We start from the raw sequence: 16307 nt of genomic DNA, 5'->3' as shown, positions 1-16307 counted from the left end.
TGAAATATATATTTTTATTTGGTGCCGTTTTTGTAAGATTTTTTAGTTTACATAATTTTATCTCATTATAATCTTTATCAATTTTACCTATCAAGAATGATGATTCTTGATCAATATTTCTTCCTTCTTTTTATTTGGCTCGTTGTTCGAAGACTGACATCTGTATTTATTATTATTCAATTACAGAAATAATAATAGAAAAAATGGGAATTTTATTAAAATTGAGAGAGAGAGAGAAAGAGACAGAAAAATTTTATCGAACTTTGCATCAAATATCGATTCATCATTAAAAAAAACTTGTCATACGAGAATTAATAGATGTAATAATTTTATAATTTATCATATATATTTACATTATAACCTAAAGCCAAAATCCATTTAATTAAAACTGATTAAGCAATTATTAATTATGCGATTGACGAAAAGAAATTTTGAAACTTTAAAAATTAATAATTACATAATTGATTGCATAATTATAGTAAATAATAAAGATTAAAGTCTTAACAATTAACAAATAATAAACGATGCTTTTATAATAAATTAATAAATCAAAGTTAAAACTGTATACGTTATAACGCAAAATCAATGGAAAATTACGAGGAAAAAATATATATAATTTGGTTTAATTGCAAATCTTGCTTAAGAACGATGAATTATTTATGAATTTATCGAACAGTATTTATTTATACTCTGAATATTATGTGATTTTTCTTTAGAACTTGCAGATTTATCATATAAATTATCATTATTATTATTATTATTGTAAACAAAGCCAATGAGATAACATTAAGTCTCAAATCAAACCTTCGTCATAAAATCTATAAATCTATATATATATAAAAAAAAAGAAAATCACGAAAGAAAGAAAAGAATTAGAAGGAAAAGAAATGTCTTATATTTCGATATTTCGCGAAGTAAAATATTTGCACAATATTTTAACGTAGAATGTGACAATTTAAGAGATAAATAGAACGATGCCTGGAAATGCGATTAATTACACACAAATCGTAGTTTTAATTTTATTCTCCATGCATATTCATATTTCGTGGTTATGGGCAAGGACAAATATTTCAAAAATATTTCAAAAATTTCAAATAGCTAGGCTAAAAGTTGACATCAAAAATGTCTCGAATATTTATTTTCCTTGGCATTGCAACGAAACGCATTACACGGTCATAGAGATGGATATAAAAGGTGCCGACTGAACATATCAAAGTATCAAAATTGTACGAAACGTTGCAGTTAAAGATTAAATATTTTAACTGGCAGGAATTAATAGCAAACATAATAGTGTATTGTAAACAATCGAAGGATACTAGAATATTAAAAGAGTAATCCGTGAAAATTTTACAAACATGCATGGCGTTAAATATATTCATGGGTTGCCATTCAGCTCAAACAAACGTAGAAAGTTAAAAAAAGTTGTCGGTCATTTTTTTTTTACGTTGTAAGAAATTTAAGTTTGCATCGGATGAAGAAAAATGAAGAGATAATGGAGTACGCGTATCGAAATTTATTATAATCATAAAATTTATTTTCGATTTTACAATTTGAAAATTTTTTCGAATACAAGAATTTTTATTTTAGATATGGTAAAAATAATAAAAATACGTAATTTGCATTTAATTAATTCATTATAAATGATAACACTTCTAGTTTTAAATTAACGTGATAATTACAAGTCATTATTGCTGGGAAATTTTCAGTATGTTATCGCACGAATAAAAATGGAAAATGCATGTTTAAACTTGAAAATTATAATATTCCTTAAATTCATCGCTTGCATTTCAATGTAGCGTATTTTTTAAATAAAATAAGTATACATATTTTTGCTAAAATGATATTTAAACATCGTGCACACGACTTTCGTAACAAAAATTTCAATAAATTATGCAATTGGAGAATTGTATAAAAAAAAAAAACAATTTCAAATACAATATCCTAGAAAATTTCCCTCTCCGCCATTGCCATAAACTCTGCAAACCATTTCTTCGCGCTATCTCTCCCTTGCACTACCCTCTTTTATACCCCAAACGTATCCGAAGATTCGATGATCTTCCAGGAAAACAAAACCCTTGAAAACACATATCGTTGCGTATTCCCTTGCGGTGTCAATATTCTCTTTAAGAGTCGAGATGAATGAAGTTTAACCAGCCTTGAAACGTTACGGATTCCGGGATCAGGGCCAAATAATTTTGCAGGATATTTCTCGGGATACAGTGTTTTGGAAAAGCATATATATATATACATAAATATATATACGAATATTTGGAAAAGGAGGGAAGATTTTTGGAGAATCGATCCTTGAGAGCTCGAATACAAATGTTGATACACGAAAGTTATTAGTCAAGTTAATCAGCGATTGAAAATAGAATGACATAAAGCGTTCAACCAGAGATAAATCTGCCTCACTCTCCATCTCACAGATAAATCTTAACCGATATTTTCGTATACAACTTTTGTGTTTGCTTTGCCCTTTCGAATCGACTCTAGTGTTCTACGAATATCTTAAGCGCGTAATATTAAATCCTACGCTCGCTTTATTATCCCCATATTAACCCAGAACAGGCCAACAATTTGCACTTCCGATTCCAAAATATTGGGATCGTGCAAAATGGAAAAAAAGAAGAAAAATTTCGCGAGTATCGTTCGAGAGACTTTCGCACGAAACTTTCGAAAGCAGCTTCGACCCGGCTTTCTTCGAAAATCTATTTTTCCGTCGACCTCACACCCGCGCGCATGCATCCCGTCTTTTCCCCTTCGGCTTAGCGATCTTCAAAAATACGCGAAGGTTATGAAGATGAGGCGATAAACAACAAACAGTGGGTACGTTCTCGGTATTTCTTTTTTTTTATCTCTTTATCCCTTTCATTATTTTGAAGAGGAAGAGATGTGAATAATAACGAGTAAAAATGGCGAAACGTGGGATACAATGAAGTTAAGTAATAAAAGGAAAAAAAGGAAAAGAAAATATACGATATGAAATGTGTAATAAAAGGATTCGAGTTAAAGTTAATTTAACGCGGTGTTAACAAAGATGGACAGTCGTCACGGATCTAATAAAAGATCTGCCGCTTTACCAGGAAGCACGGAAAATCGTAATCGAATGCGTGTCAGTGATGAAAATATGATTAGCTGCGAGAAATCTAAAATATTTGGCAAATTGTCACGAGAAATCTTCGCGATGACAAATTTATCAGTCTTCACGGGAACGGAAAATTGAAATGTTTCTGCGAAGCCACGCGACACGAACATATAACGAATCATTTTATATATCTCCTTCTTGCAATTCAACATTATAATCGATTTGGTTTAACAAACGAAAGAATGAATTTTAAAGATTGATATTCGTGAAAAATTGTATCAATTAAGCACGATTTATGGAAAACAGAGAAACAAATATCTTTGAAGAAATCGATAAATAGTTCTGCTATATACAACTATATATTTTTCAAAGTGTCATAAATCTTAGATTTCTCCTTTTCAAGAATCACATCAATATTTTGCAAAATCCAATTATGGATGTGGACTGCACACTTCAAAGTGTCGTTGTCAAATTTTCAAAAAAGTCGAAAAAGAGCTAAACTTCGTCCAGATTGGTTAACACGATTTTTCCATGTCCCCAAAAGCATCGATGTGGAAAGATGCTCTCATTTCGTAAGACTCATTTTAAAGACGAGAAAAACCATAGGAATTTTGAAGACGTAGAATTCGTAAATAAAATAAGATCGATTATGTTTTCCATCGTGTAAAAACTTTTCGTCGTTTCATTTTGTTCTTCATCTTTTTTGTTACGAAAAATTCAATGGAATTTCTGAAGGATCTATGTTACAAAATACTCGTGAAAAATGAAAAGAGGCTTTCATTGTGCGACATTGACTCACTAGGAGGTGTAAATTAACTATGATATTATGAATGTTTCGTGAAACATTTTCTGGGTAATATTTTAACACCTATGATATTATTCCTTTAAGAAAAATTCTGAAAAATATATAAATGAAAAAGGAGATCTAATTCTAAGAAAACAATTTATTTATGAAATTATTAAAATTTATGAAAAATATATAAACTTATTTATGAATGTATGTATGGTTTTATTACATGTACAATTGGACAATGTACGATGCAATTTATCATTTATTATTGATTGGAGAAGATTGGAATTTCAAGTAAAAAAGTATTTTTGTCTTTTTTTTTACAGATTCAAGGAGACGCAATTGACTTGTACTTAAAGCTATGGATGATGAGGTGATTGGTGGAGGTCAAAATAAGAGATCACCAATGACCTTGAACGTCAGTGGGTTATGGGACGTAGTCCCACGATTGGATCATTACAGGTTCGTGTACAAGCAGTATTTTCTTTCACTCGTTTATTATCTTTATTTTATTTTTTTTATTTTAAACTTCCTTCGATATGTGAAATTTTGTATATACTTAAATTTATCTGTTATTTAATTTCGTTATTGATCTTTATGAATTCAAAGGTTACGATATCTTACGTTAAATTATATAATTTATGAAAAATACATTACAATTTTTATTCGTTAGTTGTAATTTATTATAAAGAAATTTAATATTTTAACGTCTCGACGAAAATTTAACGAAAAAAAAGTAAAATCTAAAAGTTTAACAAATTGATTGAAACAATAAAAATAATATTTAAATGCATTTCTTTTGCGTGGAATCACAATTCGCAATTCATAAAAATAAATTTTCACAAATTTCTGTGAAAAAATGAACGATAAAATGTCGAAATAACATTTCGAGTTATGCGAAATTAATTTCAAGTCGAATCCACTTATTCGTAATGTAATTGCAAAAAAGATGAACGATTTATTAATTTAATCTCTATTATTTATCGAAAAATATTGCATTCGTGTATTATAACCTCGTATATTTTAAAATTTCAATATTATTATTTTTGTTCTGTATGGAAAAAAATTAATAAAAATCCGATATTTTATTTCATCAATATCAATAAGACACGAAACGGTTAATTTTTCATTATCGATGCGCGAAACGTATTTCCTATCTAATTAGCCAGTTCACTTGCAACGGTATTTAAAAATCCATTTCCTCTAAACGAGGAAACAATTTTACCTTTTTTAAAAAATCAGCCATCAATCATACACATTATATGCATTTTAACTATTTTTCCACGAATAATAAAATCAACGTGATAAATATGTGTTACAATTTCTAAAAAAAAAAAAAAGAATTTCATTACATGAATATAAAAGACTATAAAAAATATTACAAAGAATTACGTAAAAGTTGTATTAATGATTAACGATCTTACGTATCATTTGACCTTATCCTAAATTTAATTAGCTGTACATACACTCGCCCAACACCATTATAGAAAGTTATACAAAAACATTTTTACTTGTAGATTGAGTCGTCGTGCTAAGAGGCCATCGTTGAGCACCCTGCACGAAGGAAATCTTATAAAGGTAAGATTGCCACACCCTGTGAACATTCTTCGTAATACCCTTGTTTGTAATATCATCGAATGCATTGGAAAGTGCTCTGTAATTGCTCAACCACTATGGGTCGGCTTTGATAAAATTGTCATTTAGAATAGATCGAAGAAAAAATTGGATTGGACGAAAACGTGTCTCGTTAAAATACGAATAAGTAAGTACGATTGCAATTAAGATCGTCGTACGATTTCTGTTTGAAAAAATTTTAGAAAAATTTTACTTTTAACTTTTTATTTATTTATTTATTTATTTTTTTTTTTACTTTCAAGTAGTTACTAAGATTCTTTAATTCAACAAGTGCGGTCTATTTTAAAAGTCTTTCGTTTCATAACCTTATACGATTACGGTGTTACAATATCTCACAACGAAAGTCGTTCATTTTCGTTAGAATCATGCTGTGCAATTAAATGTCTGATATTACTGTTACGATAAAAAGTTTGCTTCTTCCCAACAGATATTTATAACGATTTAGTTTACGATCTAGAGGAAACTAACAAGAATAAAGTAAACAAAAATGTGAAATGATTTTTTTGAATTTCATTAAAATCATCATTAATCAGTTAGCACTTATTCCTTCGTCATTTGAAAATAAAAAGTTTCAACATTCTCAAATCACTTATTTATTTATCATGAACCACATTTCACACGTTGCATTATTCTTATATCACAATTTTTCTTTTATTATATATGCCTCCTTTGTATTATTCTATTTTAAGATTTATTCTTTTCTTTGAATTATTACAAAATACGTATATCCCATAATTCAACTACCTCTACTATATTAGAATCGCACACACATCATCATTATTAGATCGCATCAAATATTATCACAGAAAACAGTTCGACGCAATATGCAGAAGTAAAACGAAATCGTGCGGCCAGCATCGTATTTTGATATTGTCGGAAGTAATATAGGTCATTTATTCCATTAGGAAATGTGCGAATGAATCGTGCAATAAATGTTAGGAATTAGAAATGCAAATATAGCAATAATGTTAACACAGATATGCGCAATTCTTTTTTGAAATCGATTATTTTTCAACGATGACTCATTATCAGTTTGATCCCGATAATGTTGAATTTTCTTCTTTAAAATCTCAAATCCCACGTTTCTTTTCCCTATGTATGCGTTGTATATGTTCGATAATTGGTTTACATTTTCTATTTCTAGTTTCATTGTATATTAGCCGTTTAATTTTCATCGTATGAACAGAAATTTCGTGATTTCGATCGTGTCACTTTCTTTAGAATCAAGTATTGATTATAAAATTATAAATTATTAATTTTTTTATTTTCTACGTAGATAACATTTTTATTTGAAAATGACGTACGATCCTTCATTTTATCGACTGTCTTTCCGATTTTGTTTCTCCATTTTATTCTAAAAAACAGTCGTACGTATCAAAATATATATTACGTTTCTCAGATCGAAGGATCGAACACGTATAGGACGAAAAATTTGTTAAATTACATTTTGATTACATTTGATACGTTTGATAATAATAGAATATATAAAATTTGAATTTTAATTATTGAAGGTCAATAAGAATTATAGAGTGAAGTAATATAGATAAAAGAATATAAAGGTATTCAAAATTTATTCATCGCTTTTGATAAACGAAATAAATATAGCATTAGAAGTGATAAATTAATCAAGTCGTAAAGCTCGTAGAGTCAAATGAGACCCGCAGGAGTCTCCTCCCTCGACAAGGACGATCGAACTCATAACGAGAGTTGCGCAGGATGACAGTATATTAAGTTTACACAGCAGTAAATACCAGCTGCGAGGAAAATTAGAAAAAGTATCGAGAATTTTGAAATTCAGCGTTTATCGTTAATAAAAAAAAAAAATAATAATAATCTAATTATTAATTTTTGATTCCAAGACAGTCAAGACACACAACACACCTACGATCAACAAACAAATATAAATTATTATAAAATTAACCAACGAAAATAAATTAATTCTTCTTGATGATCTTTCAGAAAGGGATAAGTGACGACAGAAATACAATACAAAAAAAAAACGCACGAAAAGGGGAAGAGGAAAAAGATAAAAATAAACTTTTGCAATTTCAGGACCCGAACATAGAGGCTGGCCAAGTCGGAGTATCGCAGCAAGGACACACGGGGATAAAGCTAGGATGGATCCAAGGTGTTCTCATACCGTGTCTGCTCAATATATGGGGTGTAATGCTATTCCTACGATTGTCGTGGGTGGTGGCACAGGCGGGCATACTACAGAGCATCATTATTATCGGAATATCGGCGGCAGTCTGCGTCATCACGACGCTTAGCCTCAGCGCAATTAGTACTAATGGGGAAGTAAAGGGAGGTGTGTTACGGGACCCCCGTCCTTTCTGTCTTCTTCTCTCCTTCTTTTCTTTCTTTCTTTCTTTCTTTTTTTTTTTTTTTTTCCAAGGAGTGGCGTCGTGTGTGCTTTGTCATCGTGTGCAGTAGCCATCTATACAACCGGAATCGAACGTTGATAATTGCTTTTTCGTGGAAAAGAGCTTACGAAGAGCTCCTTGAATTTAACCGTGTCAAATCCTATTCACTTTTATCTTACAGATTATCCAAAGGAAAGAAAGTTTTTGTTGTTTTTGAAAATAGAAGAATTTAAATAATTAAAATAATTTCGATTTATTTAATTTTGACTTCTTTCCTTCGTAAGATTTTATTTCTTTTTATAATATAAAATAAATAATTATTGGATCGAGTAAAATCGAATGTAATGCAATTGTATGAATTATATAAATTGTGATTTCTATAGGTGGTATATATTTTATCATATCACGCACCCTTGGAGCGGAATTTGGAGCCTCGGTGGGGATCGTGTTCGCATTTGCAAACGCTGTTTCGGCATCTATGAATACCATTGGCTTCTGCGACTCCCTGAACGATCTGTTGCGGGAAAATAATCTAAAAATCATCGACAATGGAGTGAACGACGTTCGAATCGTCGGAATAATCGCGTTGATCGTCATGATATTGATCTGTGCGATTGGTATGGAGTGGGAGTCGAAGGTATTTATTTTGTGTATATATTTCATTTATGATAAGAAAATTAATTAATTGATACGAATTAAGTCTTTCTTGATGAAAATTAAAAATTCCGCATGATAGCAGAATTTGAAATTGTAAATTATTTTTTTTTTTTGATTTAAGCTCATTTCTTTCAGGCTCAAAATTTCCTTATAGCCATCATTGTTGCAGCTATTTTCGACTTTCTGATCGGCACTATCATTGGGCCCCACAATACAGAACAAAAAGCACAAGGATTTATTGGATTCTCTTGTAAGTTAAATTTATATAGGTTACATAAAAAATCTGATCTCTATAAAATATTTTTAATAAAATAGTTTTAATAAAATTGCGTCTGAGTATATTTATATGTAATTTGTTATTTGAAAAAAAGAATTGGTAGTAAATTCTTAATCGATTCCTATCGAACTTTATTATTCGATACTTGAAAAGGTTTATTCGATAATTAATGAGTCGAAAAATTGAAATACTTTCTACCTTCAAATATAATTAAGAATAAATAATTATTTATATATAGTTCCGTTAATATAAATCTGTATATTGATTAATACAATAATTCCTATCTATCCCTCCATATAATATTTTTAAACGAATTATATTTTTTTTTAAATCCATAAAGCTGAAGTTTTCATGAAGAACTTAGGGCCGAATTATCGGTTCTCCGAGAACAGCAACCAAACGTTCTTCTCCGTGTTCGCCATTTTCTTTCCATCCGTGACCGGGATTCAAGCTGGCGCCAACATCTCTGGCGATTTAAAGGATCCAGCGAGTAGCATCCCGATTGGAACTCTTCTCGCGTTGCTAATTTCGATGCTGAGCTATGTCACTTTTGTTTTCTTTGCGGGTGGCGCCGCACTCAGGGATGCCAGTGGCTTTGTTATGAATAGTACCATTATAGATTGCATACCGAATGTCAACTGCAGTTTTGGATTGCACAACAGTTACACGGTATGGTATGGTACATGATTGATAATATATATGTATAAATTTATCGATATGAAAGGCAAATATTGATATTTGCTCTTCTAATTTTTAATATTTCTATTTAATTTAATATATTTTCCGCTATTTGTACATTGCAAATAAATATTTGAAAATATATAATATAATTGATACAATTTTATATACTTATTTTTATCGAACGTAGTGTTTGAAAGTATATAAATTTTTATAAATTCGTTTATTTATTGTTATTATAGTTTTTATACGATACAGCTTTTTATTTTATATATTCTTAATAAATTGTTAGATCTCGTTGCGTTTTTCTACCACGTAGGTGATGCAACTTATGTCAGTGTGGGGTCCATTTATCTATGCCGGCTGCTTTGCTGCGACACTTTCCACAGCTCTGACAAATTTGTTATCGGTACCACGATTGATACAAGCGCTGGGACAAGACAGAATTTATCCCGGCTTGATTTATTTCAGCAAAGGTTATGGAAAACATGGTGAACCTTATCGTGGATACGTACTCACGTTCATTGTTGCAACGTTGTTTCTTTTAATAGGTATAAACAAAATTGAATGATTTTTTTCGAATAAAAATGAATGAATTTATAATAATACACGTAATACAAAATAATCAAAATAAAATATTTAAGAATTAACGTTTAAATGAATTATATATAATAATTTCTTTTTACAATTCTTTTATTTTTCTTTAATTTTTTGAAACATAATTATCTATCAGAATCAATAGAAAAGAGTATATTTCAAAAGAGTGTAATTTTCAATCAATGAGTTTTCGTGCACTAAGTTGTTAAATATAAAAATTTTTTTCTACGCATTATATTAAATTAATTCAAATCGTCAAATAATATTTGCGTATAATAAATACTCTTTTTTTCAGCAAACTTAAATGTGGTCGCACCTTTAATCTCAAACTTTTATCTGGCGTCATACGCTTTGATTAATTTCTGCACTTTCCATGCAGCGCTTATTCGACCACTTGGATGGCGTCCTACCTTCAGAGTAAGTAATAAAATAGAAAAGAATGAAATTTGATTTCTATTCAAATTTTTATCGTTATTTAAAGAACGTATGACAATTACATATGTGTTAAATAATTAGTAACGATAAAAAAGAATTGTTAAAATGATTGAAATAAAAAATCTCTTGTTTACAGTTTTACAACACTTGGCTGTCCCTGTCAGGTTTCATTACCTGCGTTGCCATAATGTTTCTTATCGACTGGGTGACATCGCTCATCACGTTTGTCATTATTTTTGCGTTATATTTGATAGTTGTGTATCGGAAACCAGATGTGAATTGGGGTAGCAGTACGCAAGCCCAAACGTACAAAACTGCACTTTCTATTGTTTATCGGTAAAGGCATAACTGTAATTCAATTACTTTCTCTTTCGCTTTTTCAATTTCTTATTTTAATTGATAATCTTAATAATCCGTTCTTATTTTAATTTTATTCGTCAACTAATTTTTTTAGTGTTAATCATTAGAACTAATGACAATATATTCAGGATGATTATTTAATATTTAAGAAATATAAAGGTTGAACAAAATATTTCCATACAAAATGTTATATTTATAAATTAATTGAATCATGAAATTAAGTCAAGAGTCAAATTACTTGCAAGAAATTTTTATTAATCTGAAAATTTTAAATCCATTTTCTTCTTTTTTTACTAATTCTATCTAATTTAAACTTCCATCTTTGACTCATTCATGAAACAACATACGTTTTCAATGAAGTTATATTTTACAGGTTGAATTCGATCGACGAGCATGTAAAAAATTATGCTCCTCAAATTTTGGCATTGAGCGGAGCTCCTGGCGCCAGGCCAGCGTTATTGCATCTGGCAAATCTCATCACGAAAAATCACTCGCTGTTGATTTGCGGTGAAATATGCCCGGTATGCGATATAAAATAATCAAATTCGTTCCTCTGTCCCTTCGTTGCTTTCATAGAAATACTAATCGTTTCAAGTTCTCGTTAATCATTTTATTCTTTGGGCCTTGAAACTCGATAACAATTTATGTAAATATTTTTATTAACAGACTCGTTTATCGTATCGTTTGCGATCAATGCGGCTGAGAAACGGTTACGCGTGGTTGCATCAACAGCGTATAAAATCTTTCTATCATGTGGTGGAGGATTTGAGTTTCGAACGGGGTGCATCGGCTTTGATGCAGGCAACAGGTGTCGGAAAATTGGCGCCGAACGTTGTTTTGATGGGTTATAAAACGCACTGGTCAACGTGCAATCACAAAGATCTTCAGGAATATTTCAATGTGCTTCAGTAAGTTTCTCGAATTTGTCGGAAATTAAAACAGAGTGATTGAGAAATTCGTGGCACATGTTTGAATCATCGATTCTAAAGGATACAACAAATACATGTTTATTTATGCGTATTCGTATATTTATATATATTTCTGAATCACTCTGCATCGTTTAGTTTGATTGAAAATTTTCACAACGACGGGGATAATTAAATTTTCATACAGATTAGAAATATGAATATGATCGACATTCGTTAAATATTGTTTAATGAAATTTTATATTGTTTACGTTAGCAATGCGTTCGATCAAAAATTGGCGGTAGCCATGTTGCGAATTGCGGAGGGTTTGGATTGTTGTGAAGTTGCGACCGCGAACGGCGATGATGAACACGGTGTCTTAGCGCAAAGTAGCTACGATTTAACGGGAAACACTTTGATGCACGTGGACAGCAATTTGTCAATGTCCAGCCAAATTCCAAGAGTGCAAAGCGTGCCAACAATGGGTATTTATAATAATATTTTATGTTTACTTGCAGTTTTTGAGAAAGAAGAGCTTAAAATAGTAATTTTATTAAGGATAAATTTGTATTATAAATAATTAGTATAGTAAGAAAAGTAAGAAATAATTACAATTTATAATTTACAAGTAAATCATTTTTGCATTTTTGTTTATTATTATTGTTGCAAAAATATTCTGAAAAGTAATGTTTAACGATTTTAATTTTATTTTAGGAAGTCAATTCGTGCCTATCGATGGTCCACAAATTATCAGAGATTCGCCTACTCATGGAAGTGCTCGAGAACATTTGAAACAGAAACGAAAACACGCTATAGAGAAACTAATGTAAGTTAAAATTAATTATAATTGTCACCTATTTTTAAAGAATAAATTTTATATCGAAGATTTAAACGAGAAGTTTTCGAAAAATCGAATATTACAATTTTAATTGAATGGATATTTGAATAACTTTTTTGAAAAATTCACTTTTAAATTTTACACGAAATTTAAACTTAAACTTTTAGACGAAAATTATTTAAAATATATAATAAGCGAGTAATATTTCAAGATTTAATTTAATTTTTAAGGGAAAAACGCCATGTAATGCCACCTATACCTGAACGCTTAGCGATTTTTCAAAGAAAGCACAAAAATGGTACAATTGATGTATGGTGGCTGTACGATGATGGAGGTAATTCATAAAATGTTTTTTCATAATACGTATCTTCGAACAATTAGATCATTAATCAATTAAGATTTCAATATACATTTTTAATCGATATACTCATTTATTTTAAATATATAAATTATAATATATATAAATTATAAAACATTTAATGAATCATTTGCTTAATGAATCATTTTATATAAGGATGTACTCATTTTTAAGTGGCAGAAATTTATACTCTACAGGTTTAACGATTCTTCTTCCATACATTATTAGTACACGCTCAAATTGGGAGCATTGTAAAATGAGAATTTTTGCGTTGGCCAATCACAAACAAGACATTGTTGCACAGGAAAAAGAGTAAGTTAAAAATCAAAAAGAAAATTCTTATAATTATAAATATATATTTCAAATTAGGCTTTTTATTTAAATCAATATTTTTTATCGAATATATTTCTTTATTTAAATATTTTTTTTAAATATTAAATTGAATTTATTTATAATTACAAATATCTATTATAATCAAAATTAAATTTAAAGTAAATTTTAAATGTTATCTTTAGCATAAAAACTCGAAAAATTTAAAACTAATCGAAATAAAAGTATACTAATCAATCAATGTATATAAATATCAATGTTATTTTTATAATTTTCAGAATGGCCGAAATAATGGCAAAGTTCAGGATAAGATATACCAGTTTAAAAATGGTAGACGATATAAGCGTTCAACCAAAACAAGAAACACTAGATTTTTTCGATAAACTCATATCTAATTTCCGAAAAAATGATGTATCTGATACAGGTAAAATAATGAATTTTTTATTTAAAAATTTAGATATTTTATCTAAAAATTAAAAGATTAGATTAATCGATAACTTTATCGATAATTAATAAAATACGTAATTTAAAAAATTATTTCAATATTTCATTATAGAATGCTGCGTAACAAATCTTGAGCTTCAGTCTTTGAAAGATAAAACGCATAGACAACTCAGACTACGAGAACTTCTATTGGAAAACTCGAGTCAATCTACCTTAGTTGTAATGTATGTATGCACAATACTTATATGAACAACAATAAAATTATTTACATCGTAATAAAGTTTAACAACAAAAATAATATCTTATAAAATTGCAAATCTTAATCTTTCTTCTTTTAGAAAATATAATTTTTCAAAATATATATATATATTATCAATAATGCTTAATATAAAATGTATTAATAAATAATGCTTTTTTCCTATCAAAAAAATATTTTATGTAACTTTCAAATATTGAATTTTAGATATTAATTTTTTTTTTAACAATATTAAAATAATATATTTAAAAATTAATACATAAATGAATAGTTTTTGAGATTTCTTTTTTTAATTGTAGGTCACTACCAATGCCAAGAAAGGGTGCAGTTTCCGCTCCATTGTACATGGCATGGTTGGAAGCTTTAACCAAGAATATGCCACCGACTCTTTTGATACGCGGAAATCATACTTCAGTGTTAACTTTTTATTCGTAGTTCACCGATATTATTTTAAACCAGTGTTTTCCAATCTTTTTAGATTAGCGATACATTTCGAAACTAGTAAAGTTTTTGCGACACATCATAATTGTTAAAATAAAAATTTTAATTTATTTAAAATAATAACGTATAATAACATTTGTTGTAATTTATTATTTATTCAAAAAGAAAAAAAATGTTTTAAAAATATCATTAAATATAAAAATATTTATAATATTGATATATTATATTTTAATAACATTTATATTTTACATATTGTAACAAGGATTTTTTTGTCACATTTTTTTAATATTATTTATATATGAGTAAATGTTAAATATTTTTATATATAAAATTTTCATTTTTACGATATATTGATGTGTCGTGATATATCGGTTGGGAAACACTGACGTAAACAATAAATATAATTTTAGCATCTAGATGAATTTATTTACTTTGAATAGCATCGAGGAAGTCTATACAATTACTAAAGACATCTGATGCGGACAGACAGTATTCTATATATTCATGCCAAAAATTATATAGATACTAATGATCTGTTTTCGTTTTTATACAGTATTCATCAATACCATGCCCGGTGGTACTTACTGATGAGATTATTTTAGCGTAGATATGAAAGACAACAGTATAAGGGACTACCGATAGTTTTTAGTTCTGTAACTTTGATACTTATTCATATAGGACACATTAACAAAGAAATATACGATACAAGCTATGAAATTGTATTAAATTTTAAAGAGAAGTTTTATTTAGATAGTAATGAATGATTTTTATATGATGCGTCGATATCAAATATTCTGAAATATATTATTGAAAAAAGATAATACAATAGAGAAAATAGAATTTCATTTTTTGATTAAATGTAACGTACTTTTTAAGCGCACATTGAACTTAATAACTAATATAATCAAATAATTTAATATGATATTCTTAATATTAAAAATTTTTTTAAGTGAACTAAATGTATAGTTTTAAATTTAAATAATCGAAGACAAGAAATTCTTATTTCTTATCAATAATATATTTTTTCATTAAACTATACAAGAATTTTTATTGAAATTCTTTTAAGAATTAAAGAAAATGATAGTACTTTTTTTAAAAGTATTTTTTTATTTTAAATGATATAATATTTAATAGCAAAATATTTAATTGTTATTACTGTTATTATTGATGTTTTAATAAGAAATATTCTTTTTATTATTCTAAAATAATTTTTAATTTTTAATTATAAAATTTCTTAAATTGTTTAAAAAATGGACTTAATTATAAATTATCGTAAATTAATTTTATTAGAAGATTAATTTTCTCTAATCTTACTAATAATTAAGTAAATAATTTTCAATACTTATAAAATTATTACATTTTTCAAATATAAATATCAATTTAATTGCAATCTTTTGTAATTTTTGAAAATTTGTAAAGAGATGATTTCTTATGTAATCTTGTAAAAGGAAGAAAGAGATTTACTTAAAAAGAAATTTTGTCTTTTCATAGACAAAATCCTGCTGAAATTGTAAATCCTGCATCATTTGTAAATATAAAGATAATTTTAAAAAAAGATAAAAGAAAATTAAAATTAAATCTATAAGAAGCTTAAATAAAATATTTTATTTATTTTGTAATGCATTTAGTGACATTAAAAATATTTTATTAGTTACAATAAATTTATTGTAATTTTTAAATTCCTGAATTTATAACTTCTCATTTTAATATTTCAGGTTTAATATAATTTTATCATTTCACAATTTAATAATTTAAAAATTCACCAAATTTTTATCAAACTTCTATATGCATTAAAAAATTAAGTAATATAATACTAATATAATTCAGGAATCAATGCTTCGTGTTCGATTTCTCCCA

General features: G+C 28.1%; 1 protein-coding gene across 4 annotated transcripts in view; it reads left to right on the top strand.

Annotated features, from left to right (window-relative positions):
- Window positions 1–16111, top strand: part of LOC108004054 (bumetanide-sensitive sodium-(potassium)-chloride cotransporter) — a 23944-nt gene extending 7833 nt beyond the window's left edge. For 3 of the 4 annotated variants that reach the window (XM_017066709.3, XM_017066708.3, XM_017066707.3), the window contains exons 2-19: window positions 4202–4337; window positions 5393–5453; window positions 7563–7818; window positions 8257–8510; window positions 8666–8780; window positions 9148–9476; window positions 9805–10036; window positions 10378–10499; window positions 10654–10853; window positions 11251–11398; window positions 11544–11785; window positions 12060–12268; window positions 12498–12609; window positions 12852–12955; window positions 13177–13291; window positions 13588–13733; window positions 13866–13977; window positions 14309–16111. In XM_017066709.3, the coding sequence (XP_016922198.1) occupies window positions 4237–4337; window positions 5393–5453; window positions 7563–7818; window positions 8257–8510; window positions 8666–8780; window positions 9148–9476; window positions 9805–10036; window positions 10378–10499; window positions 10654–10853; window positions 11251–11398; window positions 11544–11785; window positions 12060–12268; window positions 12498–12609; window positions 12852–12955; window positions 13177–13291; window positions 13588–13733; window positions 13866–13977; window positions 14309–14444 (2994 nt within the window). In that variant the 5' untranslated portion in view covers window positions 4202–4236 and the 3' untranslated portion in view covers window positions 14445–16111. Of the gene's footprint in view, window positions 1–4201; window positions 4338–5392; window positions 5454–7562; window positions 7819–8256; window positions 8511–8665; window positions 8781–9147; window positions 9477–9804; window positions 10037–10377; window positions 10500–10653; window positions 10854–11250; window positions 11399–11543; window positions 11786–12059; window positions 12269–12497; window positions 12610–12851; window positions 12956–13159; window positions 13292–13587; window positions 13734–13865; window positions 13978–14308 lie in introns of those variants that run through there. The other variant, XM_062084140.1, reaches the window with a different exon arrangement.
- Window positions 16112–16307: the final 196 nt, after the last annotated feature.

This window comes from Apis cerana, linkage group LG13 (genome assembly GCF_029169275.1).
Source record: "Apis cerana isolate GH-2021 linkage group LG13, AcerK_1.0, whole genome shotgun sequence".
NCBI classification, from domain to species: Eukaryota; Metazoa; Arthropoda; class Insecta; order Hymenoptera; family Apidae; genus Apis; species Apis cerana.
Note: the sequence above shows the minus strand (reverse complement) of the source record. Positions and strands in the feature narration are given on the sequence as shown.